The following is a 13,906-nucleotide window of genomic DNA, read 5'->3' on the forward strand; positions in this document are numbered from 1 at the left end:
ACATTTATTTCAGTAGTTGAATTAAATTTACCAAATGGTATGTTGCCTTTTCTCTGCGCTATTTTTTTTCCTTGGCGGAAGCCGATTTTGCACGTTAATGTACGTTGTTTTTACCTTTACCGTTTGAAAGACAGTTGCAAAACTTTTGTGGCGCGGTTGTACGGCAGTACAGCATGCTAAAAATCTGTCGATCTGTATTTCCAACTGTCTTCGCAACTTCCTGTGCAACTTATCGTATAACTTGTACCATCGTCTATGGGACCCTTTAGATGTACTGGTTATGTTTTTATTATTACATTAATTATTAATAATAAATCGACCTGGCATTATGGAAGCTTATAGACCTATATGCATTAGATTTTTAACATTATTGAGATTGTGAGACCAATGCAACGTTATTTAATTATTCCAAAACATCCATATAGTAACGAATGTGTCTTTAACAGTGAATGTAAAGAAAGAGAGGAAGTTTATTAACCATAAATATAATCCTTGTTTCGAGACCATTTTCCCAACTGTGCTCTACTGAAAATATTAACTTTTATGCCATACTAAGGTACACCTACTTCCAAGTTCGCACAATAGAAACAAGAGGTGAAATAACGGAGTAACTCCTCGATAAAATTCCAATCAACTCTGACCTATCCAAGGCATCCCCGTGTTCAGTAAACGCGAACAATTATCATTTGCACGAAAAAAAACCGTACGTATCTAACAAACAGTCGTGTGCCAATCAATAATGTTCCCGCAGGTGTTTTGAAAATTGCCTCGTTCGAAGACAGAAAACACCGGAGCGTGTTCCTTCGACGGATTCACCAGCGAATGTCGATTAGACCGGTCGACACCGGGCGAATGGTTTTTTTTACAGGCATTCTATCACTGTCCGCGGGACAAAGTATCATAATGGCCGGTCGTTAGCATGCTAATAAACGGTGGCCCCCGCATAATCCGCGCGAACGAATATGCGGGGTGAAGAATAGAACAGAAACAGGACAAGAAGACGATCGAGTCGATGTTTCGACGCCCGCGGCGATTTAGCCGCGATTAATTATCGCGGCCGAGACTGTCACGGCCGAACGAGAAATCATTAATTTCTTCTTGAAATCTTCAACACAAACCCCCTTCACTTCGGACCCCCTTGAACGACGGATACGTGCGCGACGGGGAAGCGCGAGATTCCACGGTGGATATTAGGTTGCGGTAATTACAGCCATTAGTTCGCGCATACATCAATTATCGATGACACGATGACACGAGTCCGCCGCTCGGAGGCATCCCTCACGTTGGAAATTCCCGCGCGGCTGCTCCTTTGGGTATGTACATTATCTCCGCGAAGCCGTTTCTCCGCATTTCCACGTGCTTCGTATCCTCTTGCGTTAATAATTCGTTTGGTTCTTCAGAGCGAACAGGCCGGACTAAATAATCGTTTAGTTTTGAGATAAATGCTTCGTGGTCAGTTCAGTCAATGAGGCCGTAACACTAACGTAACTTTTGAGACTTAAGAGATTTTGTAACTGTTAAAGCCGAATTTTAGATGATAGTAATTTTAATAGATATCTGGCACATGAAAATTTGATTTATTTGTAGTAAACCATCGATGAGTATTCGAAGATTCGTCGGCATTGAGTGTTTAGACGTCATCTCCACCACAGTCAAGCCCTCAGTGGTGGGAATGACGTCTGAACACTCAGTGCCGACAAACCTTTAAACACTCATCAATGATTTAGTATATAAACCATGTTATAATGTATAGATTCCAATTTAAGAAATTGGAAAAATGTAATTAATGAAACTACAAAGAAAAGATACAGATTTAACCCGTGAATGAGCAATATTAAGTAAATGAAAATTGTTTGAATATGAAACAAGAAATTGAATAAAATTAATATTTCTTATTGTAATAACTTAATTTACTCGTTTTTATATGTAATGTTGAATCACTCGTACATTCACCCTGAATGGCAATTTATGGTGAATATAGTGGACCCCCATATTACACTAGCGATACGTTCCGTGTTATATGAATCCGTATTATCACTGGGGCAGCGCACAATGAAACACTCGCGTGCCCAGAGGAAGCCAGGTCAATTGTGAACCAGAGTTATATTATCACTATACTTATTTCGGTAAGAAATCTTAAATTGTATTTTTCATAGATTTTATGTAAATTATTACATTTCTCGACGTTTTTTACAGAAAATCGCAATTAAAATGTTTTTCGAGAATTATTTTGTTTTACAAAACTAGAAGCATATGTATAATGATGTAAGATAGACAAAAAGGTCGCTGTCCGTTTCTTTTCGTCTGTAGATTACCCGAATCCGATGAAAAGCTCATTAGCCAAAGTCCAAATGAGAACGGTAAAACCAAAAGCACACCTAATGGCAGTTTGGCTTCTTTTCTTCATCCGAGTCGTTAAGAACCAATTTCGGTCGGTCCTATTAATCATGTCGGATTTACGCGACGCTTCACGATGATATCTGTGATCGTTTTTTTAGCGATCATGATCCCACGTTATTCTCAAAAGCACATTATTTCCGTCGTATTTACCTAAGCCAATTTATGCATATAATAGTTCCAAGTCAACAGCTTCCACCAAGATCAGCCTAAATTATAATAATTACTCATAACTTCGATAGTCTCGACAATTAAAATCGAACAAATTACAAAGCTGTAGGCATATCCGTAGAAGGTTGCTTGCACAAGGCAGCGACATGTAACGTGTAATACTCCGAAATAAGTGGTTCGCAAAACCGATAGAACTTTCCACGGTAGTTAATGATATTTGATTCAATGGCAAGCCTGTGTTTCAGCTGTTATAAGCTATGGCTGTACAAAGTAGTGTAATTCCAGAGGCAAGGTCCGTGCCCTTCCCGCGTTTCCGGTGCACTCGAGGCGCGATACAAGTTGCGTGACTCCAACGTCACCGTCGTTGCCGGTTCCACGGTCGCGTCGAACCGGTTCAGCGATATTAAACTATTTTCCCATGTTATAGACGAAAAAAGAAAGGAAGCAAAGACAATAAAAATGGATAGAGCCGCGTATAATTGACGCAGAGTTCACTCTCCCGTATTTATATCCTGATGGGATTACTCACTTAGACGCGTATAAACCGGTTCGATTTCCTGATATTTAATGGTCTACCGGGCAATCGAACGAAATAACCGCGCGCCACGATACGACTAATTCCCAACGTCTATGCCGACCGGTTGCAGCCGACATTTATCACGTTGTCCGCGCGTTGCTCGACTGTACGAAATTAAACGTCTGTTGTTAACGGATAATCTCGATGGTCTGGCTCTTGCTCTCCGTGCACACGATACACAACCGTGTCCGGAATCGATCTTGGGATTCGAAGCTAGATAGGGTTGGGTTAGAATACCAATGTTAGGCAATTGAACGGCCCGTGATAACTTTTAGCAACTGCAGAGCAAGGATGTCAAGTCTTTTAAGACAGTTTGGGCCAAGATGTTTAACTCCACTGAAACACTTTTCGACGCGAAATTGAAAAGTACACGATGATCGAAGGGAAAAAACTTTGTATTTAAATTTTCTATTTCGAACTTTTTTTAGTCGGTAAAGATAAAAGTGTTAACTATTGGTACAATGTCAACTACTGGTACATTTACCTTAGTAATTTTTTGTTTACTGAGTAATGGGCAATCGATCCAGGAGACTGAAAAATATCCAATTTGTTCATTGAAAGACATCCCCATCCTATTTTTTTAGTTTCATAAAATCTGAAGGGCATTAATATGTGTTCATTGAATAAAAATAGGTTCAATAGTTTTTTAGGCAGACCGTTTCTATACTAATATATAGAAATTTTAGAATTATGGAAGCTTCTAGAGCATCTAGATAACTTTTTTATATCACAATACCAATTGGAGAACATACTCAATATAACAACGGAAGAATCATCCAAACTGGTCTACGCATTAAAAAATTATGCGCAAACATACATTAACAATACGTATATGTGTAGGTCAAACTTACAACCTCCTCCCTTTTTATGTCGGTTAACAAGGGAGAATGTTTGCACTGCGGTTAAACGCATTGACGTCATTATCCATGAAAGCTCGTGTGCTCTCTTTTTATCGGGAAAGGAAAGAACCAAAGGTGAACACGAAACAGAAAAACAGAACCGAGTGCCAGAAGTGAATCAATTGCGAATGTTTGTTCTGCTAACATCGAGTTGCTGTTCTAAAGAGCTTAGAAGCTGATAGGTTTCAGTGACATACAAAAATTTTAGTGCAGGAATATTTTGGGATCGTTTATGTCTGCAGATATAAAAATTACCAATAGTATATCAATTTTTAAAGACGTATCCACCTTCCGCCAGTTATCAGGTTTCGATTCCTTTTAGCTGAAGAGTCTTACAAGCAGACTCTTAGGTCCTAATGTGCTACGCGTCATTATTATCGTTTCGTCCTCGTGTCCAAACAGGCGTCAATAATTAGGAAAGGGGCTATCGAACCTAAAACGGACGCGTTTCAACGTCACCGAACTGTCCTGCGTTAGGTGAATAAACCCATATACATATTCTATATGTATAAAGCATGGGCATCCAGTCGAGCGAGCCATCCGATAAGATATAAGAGACGCCGTTCGAAGGTCCGTTGGGACCAATTGAGGTCTTAATTACTACCCTCTCATGTTGGAATGCCGCGTTATCGTGCGGTTACTTTTGCCGGACCGTCTACGTCCACCATTCGGACATTGAATTACACTTTCCTTTCTGGTGGACCACTCGGACGTGCATCACCGTCGTGGTAAACGTGATAATTACACCTGACATTTTGAGGGTTCTCGGAAAGAAGTGGAGCCGGTTCGGTGTATAGGCATTTCGGGCTCACGAAGAAAATTATAGAGGGTTTATTCATGATTATACATTCATATTTTTGTACATTTTTACATATTTTATACATTTAAATTTACCAATTAATATACATATCTCCTTCATCTTCAATTTTTGAAAGAAAATCTACTTATGTTGCTTCATGCTTCCGATAAAAATGTTTTTAATTATCAAAGAGAAACTATAGTCACCACTTTTGTTTTACTCAGGAGATTATGTTTGTCCAGTAATAGGTAGTTCAAGGCTATTTAAAATCGCTGATAATTACCAGAAATTATCAGAATAACAAATATTAGAGGCAGAATGATTTTTGATTTTTGTCTGGATGTCTTCAGCTACAATACACAAGTTTTCGGCAATCCAGCAGAAATACACGATTCATTTAAACATTTTATAAACCGTTACAGTGTAAACAGCTGTTTTCATTGCTGTCGTTTTAGGTTTACACGAGAAATTAATTACTCAACTATGTATAACGTTAGGGACAGCTTTGATCACAAGTATGAAGCTTGTCAATGGCCAGATTTAATAGACCACTGAGGAGTTGCCTTGATATAATATCGTACATACTCACGTCAGTGTCTATGCACACTGGAACGTATTCAAAGACATATTCTCGTTATTTAAGCTCCAATTAATTTACAAAGTTCGCGTGAAATTCTGTAAAATAGATTACACTTTATGTACTTTAAATACTTGTGAAGATGAGGGGTCGATAGTTTACTATCCAGTATCTATGGAAAATTACATCTACTAGAATAAGGACATTGGAAAAGTGTGATGTAAGTAATGATCAAATCTATTATGAAATTTGAAAGGAAACGTTGATACAGAGGGCCCAAATACATTAATATGTAAACAGAAGCCTTAAATGCTTCTTTATTCTTCCATTTGTTAATTACCAATTCTCATGCATATAAAACTTACACTGATTTAGGGGTCATTCTAAAGTCAGGGGCAGTCTTACTTACAAACATTCAATTTCATTGAATCGACCTTAACAATGTTCAACCACGTTATACACTGGCACATAACTATAAAACCACCCTAAAATTTTCCATCCTTATATATTGTGGTTAAAATAAAATCTACCCACTTTTTTCAGGGAATATTATCTAACCTTCTCTGGATTAACATTATTTCTCAACACAATTTGAGATATGGCATACTTGGTTCGGTGTTATTTTAACCACAATACATAAGAATTGAAACTTTTAGTATTTTTTATTCCACGCAACGTGTACCTATACGTACCACATATCCTAGATTTGTAACATGATATTATGGAAAACTAATAAATACAAATTGGAAAAGAATTAAAAAAAATTAGTTCAGTCAGAATTTCTCCCTTTAAGCGAACCGTAAAAAGAATCGAAGCAGTTCTCCATACCGGAAGTAATCGACATCGGTTGCATGCGCAGACGAACGAACGAGTGATTGAAGCATCTGGACAATCTGTATTGTTCCTGTTCTCTCCGTCTCGGGGCGATGCATACTGCTAATAAACGCACGCACTCGACAAATACGTGCACGACCGGGTCCCCGCTGTCAGTAATAGACAGTTTACATTCAGCAATTCTGGTGAACAGCGAAACGTTTACTGGCAGTAACCGATCGTTACACCCGCCATCCATTTCCCCGATATCCAGACCCTTTCATGAGTTACTGAATCCACGGTCAGCCAGCACGGAGGTACGAAAATTTACAGGCTAACGATCAAAGCATCGCAAGAACCGGTATTAGTATCGTCGCGTGTCCGTTCACCGATCGTTTGCGCAGAACCTGTGTTGTTCCGATTGAGGTTACGTGAATACTGGTAGGAAAACGCAAGCATATTTCTTTTCGTCTGCGAATTTCACGACCGAAAATATTTCGTCGATCAATACGACTTAATTTAACTCCAACGTCCTGACGAAGCTCGGTCATTATATGTATATACAGTAAATCCTCGATTAATGTTCGAAAGCTCCTCGGCACTGACAAGGAGAAGTCTCCAGGTGTAACGTTGACTTTTCAATTAGGTTTGGCACATTGATAAAGCTTCGAATTCTGAAGCCAATAATATTTGTTTCAGATTAATTTCGGAAAAATTTAATGTTCTGTTCCGAAGAACCTTGGAACATTCATCGTGGATTTACTGTATACATGTATATACCAGCTGTACATCTGAAATGTGAGACTCCGCTTTTGAAAATACCGCTGGAATCGTACCAGGAACAAGAATAAAGTAAAATCGGTTAAAACTTCCGGTGCTTCCCCCACTCCTTTGTCTCGCTTAATTATGTTCCGACCAGGCATGCATTATGTATTTCACTTTGTCGAAGACTTCGGAGTGCCTCGCGGAACTTTTGTCTTCCGGTCCGCGGAAAACTTCCCTGTAGAGTTTCAATTGTAATGTACCACTTAAAATGAATTATCGGCAAGTTTACCAAAAATCTCCTTGGGAGATATCCCCGGCCCGATAGGGACGATCCTCGAACTTTCTCCGACGCGATTGTCGACGGGAGGAACGGAGGTGAAGGAAAAGTCCAAGACAAATCGAAACTACGATGTATACTTCGGATAGGAACGGCTGCCTACGAACGAATCGATACCAGCGAACCATTGTGTTATTTCTACGGTCGAACACACGGTGTGTATTCGTGGATCGATGAGTCGATTGATCGTATTCAGACGCAACGGAGGGGAATGTTTTTAAAGAACTCCGGCTGCGGCGGATGCTGAGGAGTTATCCGGAAGACCATGACCACACATCCCGTCCGCCCCTCCCCCCTTTCCCGTGACGCCATGTACGAACTTCTTCGAATTTTTCGTGGCTTACCGCCGACTAATGGCGAACCCACAGACATCAATGAAGCAGATGCGATGGGTAAGGGCCGTTTGGGTTTCAGGTGAAAAGGGCCAGGGGTATGCACGTGCACAGGGACCGATCCCGGTTCGTTTTAAGCCCAGCCAGGCGCGAGTAAGGCACTTTGAAATGAGATAGGTTCGTTATTTTGATAGCCTCCTCGATGCTCGCTGGCGCGTCCACGAGCGTGCCTGGCTGTAGGCACCACGGGGAACGAGATTAAGCCACGATGCAGTAAAGTTCTCCGCGAAGTCGTCAAAAAGTTTACAGACTCCTTACAGGTATTCCCGAACGCACGTTTAACGCTCGTAACGCGATCGATGGTTGCAGTTAGAAATACAAAAAAAACCGAAAGAACAGTCTTGTAGCCGTGGCGATAAGCAGAGTTCCCGCGATAATTTGCGAAATTACGCGCCACACGGTGGCAATTGCTTTACTCCGTTCTAGCACCTTTTTCTCGGCTTCGTGCCCTTAACTACGCCCGCTTCAGCCTGGTATGATCATTATTATGTTCCTCGTTCTGTTTTAGATTAGGTGGCGGTAGGATTTAAATTTTACTCCGTTCGTACCGTTCCCCTGGGCATTCTCGCGTTTCTTGTTATCCAAGAACGGTGTCGGTCAATGGTAAATCGAAATAACACGAAGGCTACATGCACTGAAAATTACGAAATGGAATAGAATTTCATTGAACGTGCAATTTTGATCAACATACTCGTGAAACTTTAATTTGATTTAAAAGATCGACGAGGGGGAATTGGTAAATTTGAAATAATAAAGACATACCGTAAAAATTTGCAACATTGTCGCAATGAAAGAAACGCGAACACCAACTTGAACAGAATTAATTAAATTTTCAAAGTGAATTGGAGTCACTATATGTAATGACGGTAATACGTCGCCATGAAGAGAATTCTGTGTACATTCAAACCGGCTAATTGTAAATCCGGACATTTGAAAAAAATCACAGAGGCGTTCACGTTTACACCAACGAATGAGTACAGAAAAGACGCGCAAACTTTCTGGGGCAAGTATAATGCACGAAGGAGAAACGGTGGTTTTGCGGAAGCAGAACTAAGGGGCTGTGCATGTTGGTATTTACGTATACAACCATTTGCCTCTCTTAGGCGTCATCTCGAGCATGTAATGCATCTGTGGTCCTATGAACCCAAACCCCTACCCTAAATACGTATCCTTCTCTTTTAGTTATAAACACGCCTGCCGTTTATGGGCCTGTGAACAATTTGAAAAAGTTCTCTCACCGCTGTTCCATCCGATCGAGCCATTTCAAATGTTTTGGCTGCCCAACTCCTGCGACTCGTTTTTTTTTTTTAAACCAGCCAATAACCCGCGTGTAGCGAAGCGTTAGATCTTCACGATGCATCGGCAGACCCTCTCCCTTTATTTCGGACAGCATGCAATGTAGACATACAGAGGCGATACAGGTAAAAAAAGAATTCCTTTCTATGGAAATAAATAAATTTTCCAGTGTTCGAATTGAAGCTTCTGTTGTTCACAAGTTAATAAGAATTATTGAGAATAATTAAGAAAAATACATAATAACCGACTATTTCATTAAAACATTCTGAAATCTTTCATATTCTTTATACGTGTACAGAATAAAGTATGTATTTAATAGTTCATTTCTTATTATAATATTTAATGATATTTTTGTGAACGATTAATTATACATATAAAAGCGGACGTTCTAAGATGAGCCAGACGTTGTTTTTAATTTAAATCGTCATGTTTTGTTAATTATTTTAATTAAATATCATTACTCGTGTATCATGTATATTTAATCAAAATAGAAACTGTATTTTGTTAATAATGAGTTATATTGCAATGATTCGAAATCACAGTAATTGGATTATATAGAAGGAAGTTCGTTTATGAGTGAACGCTGTGTTATGGTTCATTACAGTGAACACTGCAACTTCAACTGGATAATTCAATCTAATTTTTATTAAAGATCACTTCTAATTCGAGATGTATTTGTCCAACAAGCAGATTAGAGATTGAACTGCATTGTTGACAAGGTACATACGAAATGATAACTTGCTCTACAAGTAGGTATACATTATATGTAGAGAAGAGAATGCTAATTTGCATAAGCATGATTATCTGCAAATCTAAACTCAGTTTTACGGTCTCATATCTACCTCTCCTTCCCTCAATTACCACTTTAAACAAATTAGGTTATCATTTAATATAAGTTCTGTCATTTATTAATATAAATAACTTTGATGCAGAATATCTTACACCTTGTAATGTTTTTTGAAAATGTACAAGACTCCGTTAAAACGTGATTACATAGAACATTGTTAGACAAACTTATAAGTTGCTGGCACGTCGATAATTTTCATATTAGCGTATTATTATGAAATATTAACATTCAAGTAACAATATAAACCTAATTAATTTGTGGCAAATTCTTTTCTATATACTTTTTAAAATATGCATCCAATAACCAGTTATAAAGTAGAAAAGTATCTCACTCATATCAAATGAGTCCTAGAAGAAACGATTTAAGGAACTGGGTAAGAAAGTGTGAAAATAATACTGAATCTTGAAATTGCTTGTAATTATGAAAACACAGACGTGATGTTCACCAATGCCTTGTTTGCTTGCCAACTACTAGAATAAATTCGCGTTTGTTTTCTTATTTAGAGGACAATTCAATGTATTAGTGGAAATTGGGACACGTAAGAAATTATACACGGCAACTCTGCAAAAGAATATATTTTTAAATATCATAGTTACAGGTACACGAATAGTAATTTAAAACAAATCAATTGTTTAATACTGTATGATTAAGCACTTAAAAAACATCTACCACTGTATCAAATGATAAAATTAGTATACAATAAAAGCGTAATTAAATTTAATAACGCAAAAGTTACGAAATCAGTAATTTTAAAACATCATAACAAATACCACAGATGCATATATATATTAAATAAATGTTAACTTATCATGTTTCGAACTTAAAACAACAATGTCAATTTGTATAAAATATTTAGTTACTTAACGTATATTATCTAATGCTATTATATACATATAAGGTAACAATAGTACAAAAATATAACAAAATAAATAATGTTAATTATCTCCACTTCCGACATTTTTCTTTGTTTCGTATTCATTCACTTCTTTACAATTAGATTTTTCAGTTTTATGTTTACAAAATGCTGTATTTGTTATGGTGTCGCCACAAGATAAATCTGTGCAACCTTTCTCAGATTTACTTTTCTCGACATTATTTTGCTTTTCAGTTTCAGTATTACAGATTTCTATTCCTTTCGATTTCTCAGTAACTGGAACACTTGTTATCGCCGGTATGTTCGAGCCTGGTACCTGAAAAATTTCTACATTTAGTATTTTTGCTAAACAATTGCACATACAAATAAGAAAATAATAACGTGCCATTCATTCTCAATGAACAATATATTACCTGAAGAATTATTTGTACTGGTTCTCTTTTCTTTTCACATTCCAGGGAATTATCATGCCTATTTCTTCTTCGACAATCAATTCCAAATCTTAATAATGGCCCTAACCCTAAATTAAAAGATGCACCAGTCAAGCAGAATGGTATTACTATTATCACACAACCTACGCATGAGAAAAGTATGCATCTAATCAACCATGCATATGCCCATGGTAAAGAATCTGAAAGAATACAAAATTTAAAAAAATTTGTTTAGGTCTTCAATAATTACGATTATACAACTACCTGTCGCATTGTTTATAAAACCAGACACAACAGTTCCCATGTGCGTAATTGGATGTAGAATGACTGTAGTCACAAAGTGAGACAATGCATATGCAGGAGTGATTTTTAATGTTGGATTAGACATTGTCACTCGGTAATACTTTTCACAATCTTCATTGGCTGTAAAAGTACCACTGGATATAACAAAAGCAATAGTCTTACCAAATACTTATTAATGTACTTACACGTTACAAATGCAACAATTTTATCCCACATGTTCATTTTGTCTGGCTGACAAGATATTGGTACAGTTGCAAATTTCATTTGTTCCGCAAAAGATTTAATTTCTGCCTCCTTTTAGAATATGCAATCAAATTTCAGGTATAAGATTTTATAGTTTTGTAACTTTTATCAGTAATTAAGTTTACTTACTTGTATAAGTTGCCACCAGGTCATAAAGAAACTCAATACAAATAGAATCTGTATAATAACAAACATCGAAAATCTACGTCCCCAAGTAACCGTTTTCAACATTACACCAACCATTAACATTACAAATATAATTATAGCTCCATCAGGCTACAGTATTGAAAATCATAAAGAATTATTGATATTAATGCATATAATATACACAAATACTGTGATGGGATAGAATGTTCATATGAAAACTCTCTTACATGATCCTCTATGGTCTTAAGTGCCATTTTAAAGTTTTTAAGTATTACATCAAAGTAATGCACAGCTTCAGTCACATTGTACTGGGGTTTTCTTATTGCATTACTCAAAATTTCATCAACTTCTCGTAAAGAAATTTTTTGAGTGTGTAAATTTTCTAAGACTTGCATTTGTGAATGAGACACCTCAATTTCTAATATTCCTACTGTAAGTATATCATTTTTTTCCTATTTTCAGAGAATAAAATACTCGATTTACTTTTAAATGTATATAAACATATTTACTTAAATACTTGATAATAAGTCTAAGTATTTATTTTATAAATATATCTAATATAAATAATATTCTTGCTACCACCTTTATTCTAATGTTTGATAACAGTAAGCTAATAAGACGCTTATAAAAAATTCCTTCATGGCTATCAAAGTTATCCATTTCTTTAGCATATTTACATTTGTTTTTAATTTCATTATTTTCTCCTTCTGCATTTTTTCTGAAAAAGTTAATACTTGTTTTACTTATAATAATTCAAAATATATTACTTAGGAGAGATCATATTAGACATATAAAAAGTTCAATACGCATTTTTATATAACGTAATAAAACATGTAGCACTTCAGATGTAACATCTATTTATAATTATCTATTTATAATTATATTGTTTTAATAATATAAGATATAAATAATTTATACATACATTTGTATGTTTTCTTCTGTTCCTTCAACTGTCAGCTTGCTGTATTCATCATAAAAGAACGAATGAGGATCCACCATATCTTCCGAATCTCTATAAGAAAAATGTTTATCATATGGTTAAACAACAACATTAACAATTAGACTGTGAATGTTTAGTCCATTTCAAATTGTTATGGAATTCGAAATTTAGAAGTAAACACAAGTTGACTTTTTTTATCAATAATTCTAGTTACATGAATGACTTTATTAAACATTACTAATTATTTTTTTGTGGTTTATAAATTTAAATATGTTATAAATTAGTACAGTACGTATTCTACTGGTAATACACCATTTCCTCTCATTAGTAAAAATTTATTCCAATACTTACGACAGATTTTCAAAATAGTTTTCATCTTCGGAAGCAGTAATCAAAATAATTATGGAAACATTCAGCAATACATAAATACACCGGCTTGAACTCTTCATGATGCGCAGATAAACTTTAAACTCAATATTCGAGGTAGTATTGGCCTTTGTATGTAGACCTATAAAAATATTGATGCCGTCAACTCTTCGTGTAACCCCTCACGGACACTCCATTAATCACGATGCATATATTATTTAGTTATGCCGGGCAAAATACACATCAATAAAATCAAATTAGCATGTGGATATTTATATTCAGTGAAGATGGTTTAATTTAAATTATAAAATGCAGAAAAATACACTAATAAACCAGGGATACCATACGCAGTAATCAAAACATGCAGTATACCTGCTACAAATACATATCTGACAGTGTTTATGGTTAAGATTGTTAAATACATACATCAATTTCATGACATAATGTTAATTCCCAGGTAAATAGAAGTTCTATAGTTCTCCTACTACAATCTATTTTCTTACTATGTATTATATGTATATTGTTTTTTCTATAAATTATTTTTGGAACTTACATAGGCAACCGGCTGCATTTGCTCAAACAGGTGAACTGAGGTGAACACAGGCCATGTGAACACATAGCGTGTAGAGGTGGTTACATAATTTGTCACTATGTAGTTTCCATAGAGACATGTATAATAGACTGCACGGTATTATAGTAGGGATGAAGAGACCGAAGGACAGAAGTAGCAAT

The 13,906-nt window shown here is 36.3% G+C and overlaps 1 protein-coding gene across 1 annotated transcript; it reads right to left on the reverse strand.

Annotated features, from left to right (window-relative positions):
* Positions 1-10,805: 10,805 nt before the first annotated feature.
* On the reverse strand, positions 10,806-13,564 carry LOC107190333. The gene is made up of 9 exons (XM_015579125.1): positions 13,160-13,564; positions 12,791-12,880; positions 12,451-12,586; positions 12,096-12,320; positions 11,851-11,997; positions 11,664-11,772; positions 11,440-11,598; positions 11,158-11,375; positions 10,806-11,060 (listed from the first exon to the last, which is right to left on the reverse strand). Exons 1-9 carry the CDS (start codon positions 13,255-13,257, stop codon positions 10,806-10,808), a joined length of 1,437 nt encoding a protein of 478 aa, XP_015434611.1. The 5' UTR covers positions 13,258-13,564.
* Positions 13,565-13,906: the final 342 nt, after the last annotated feature.

Source organism: Dufourea novaeangliae, unplaced genomic scaffold (assembly GCF_001272555.1).
Source record: "Dufourea novaeangliae isolate 0120121106 unplaced genomic scaffold, ASM127255v1 scaffold177, whole genome shotgun sequence".
Taxonomy (NCBI): domain Eukaryota; kingdom Metazoa; phylum Arthropoda; class Insecta; order Hymenoptera; family Halictidae; genus Dufourea; species Dufourea novaeangliae.

Excerpts from the sequence above, each read along its gene's own strand:
- LOC107190333 (XM_015579125.1), bottom strand. The coding sequence starts at position 13,257 with ATGAAGAGTTCAAGCCGGTGTATTTATGTATTGCTGAATGTTTCCATA. Across the intron at positions 12,881-13,159 it reads AACTATTTTGAAAATCTGTC|AGATTCGGAAGATATGGTGG; the intron begins GTAAGTATTGGA and ends TTTTTCTTATAG. Across the intron at positions 12,321-12,450 it reads TATCAAACATTAGAATAAAG|GAAAAAAATGATATACTTAC; the intron begins GTGGTAGCAAGA and ends CTCTGAAAATAG.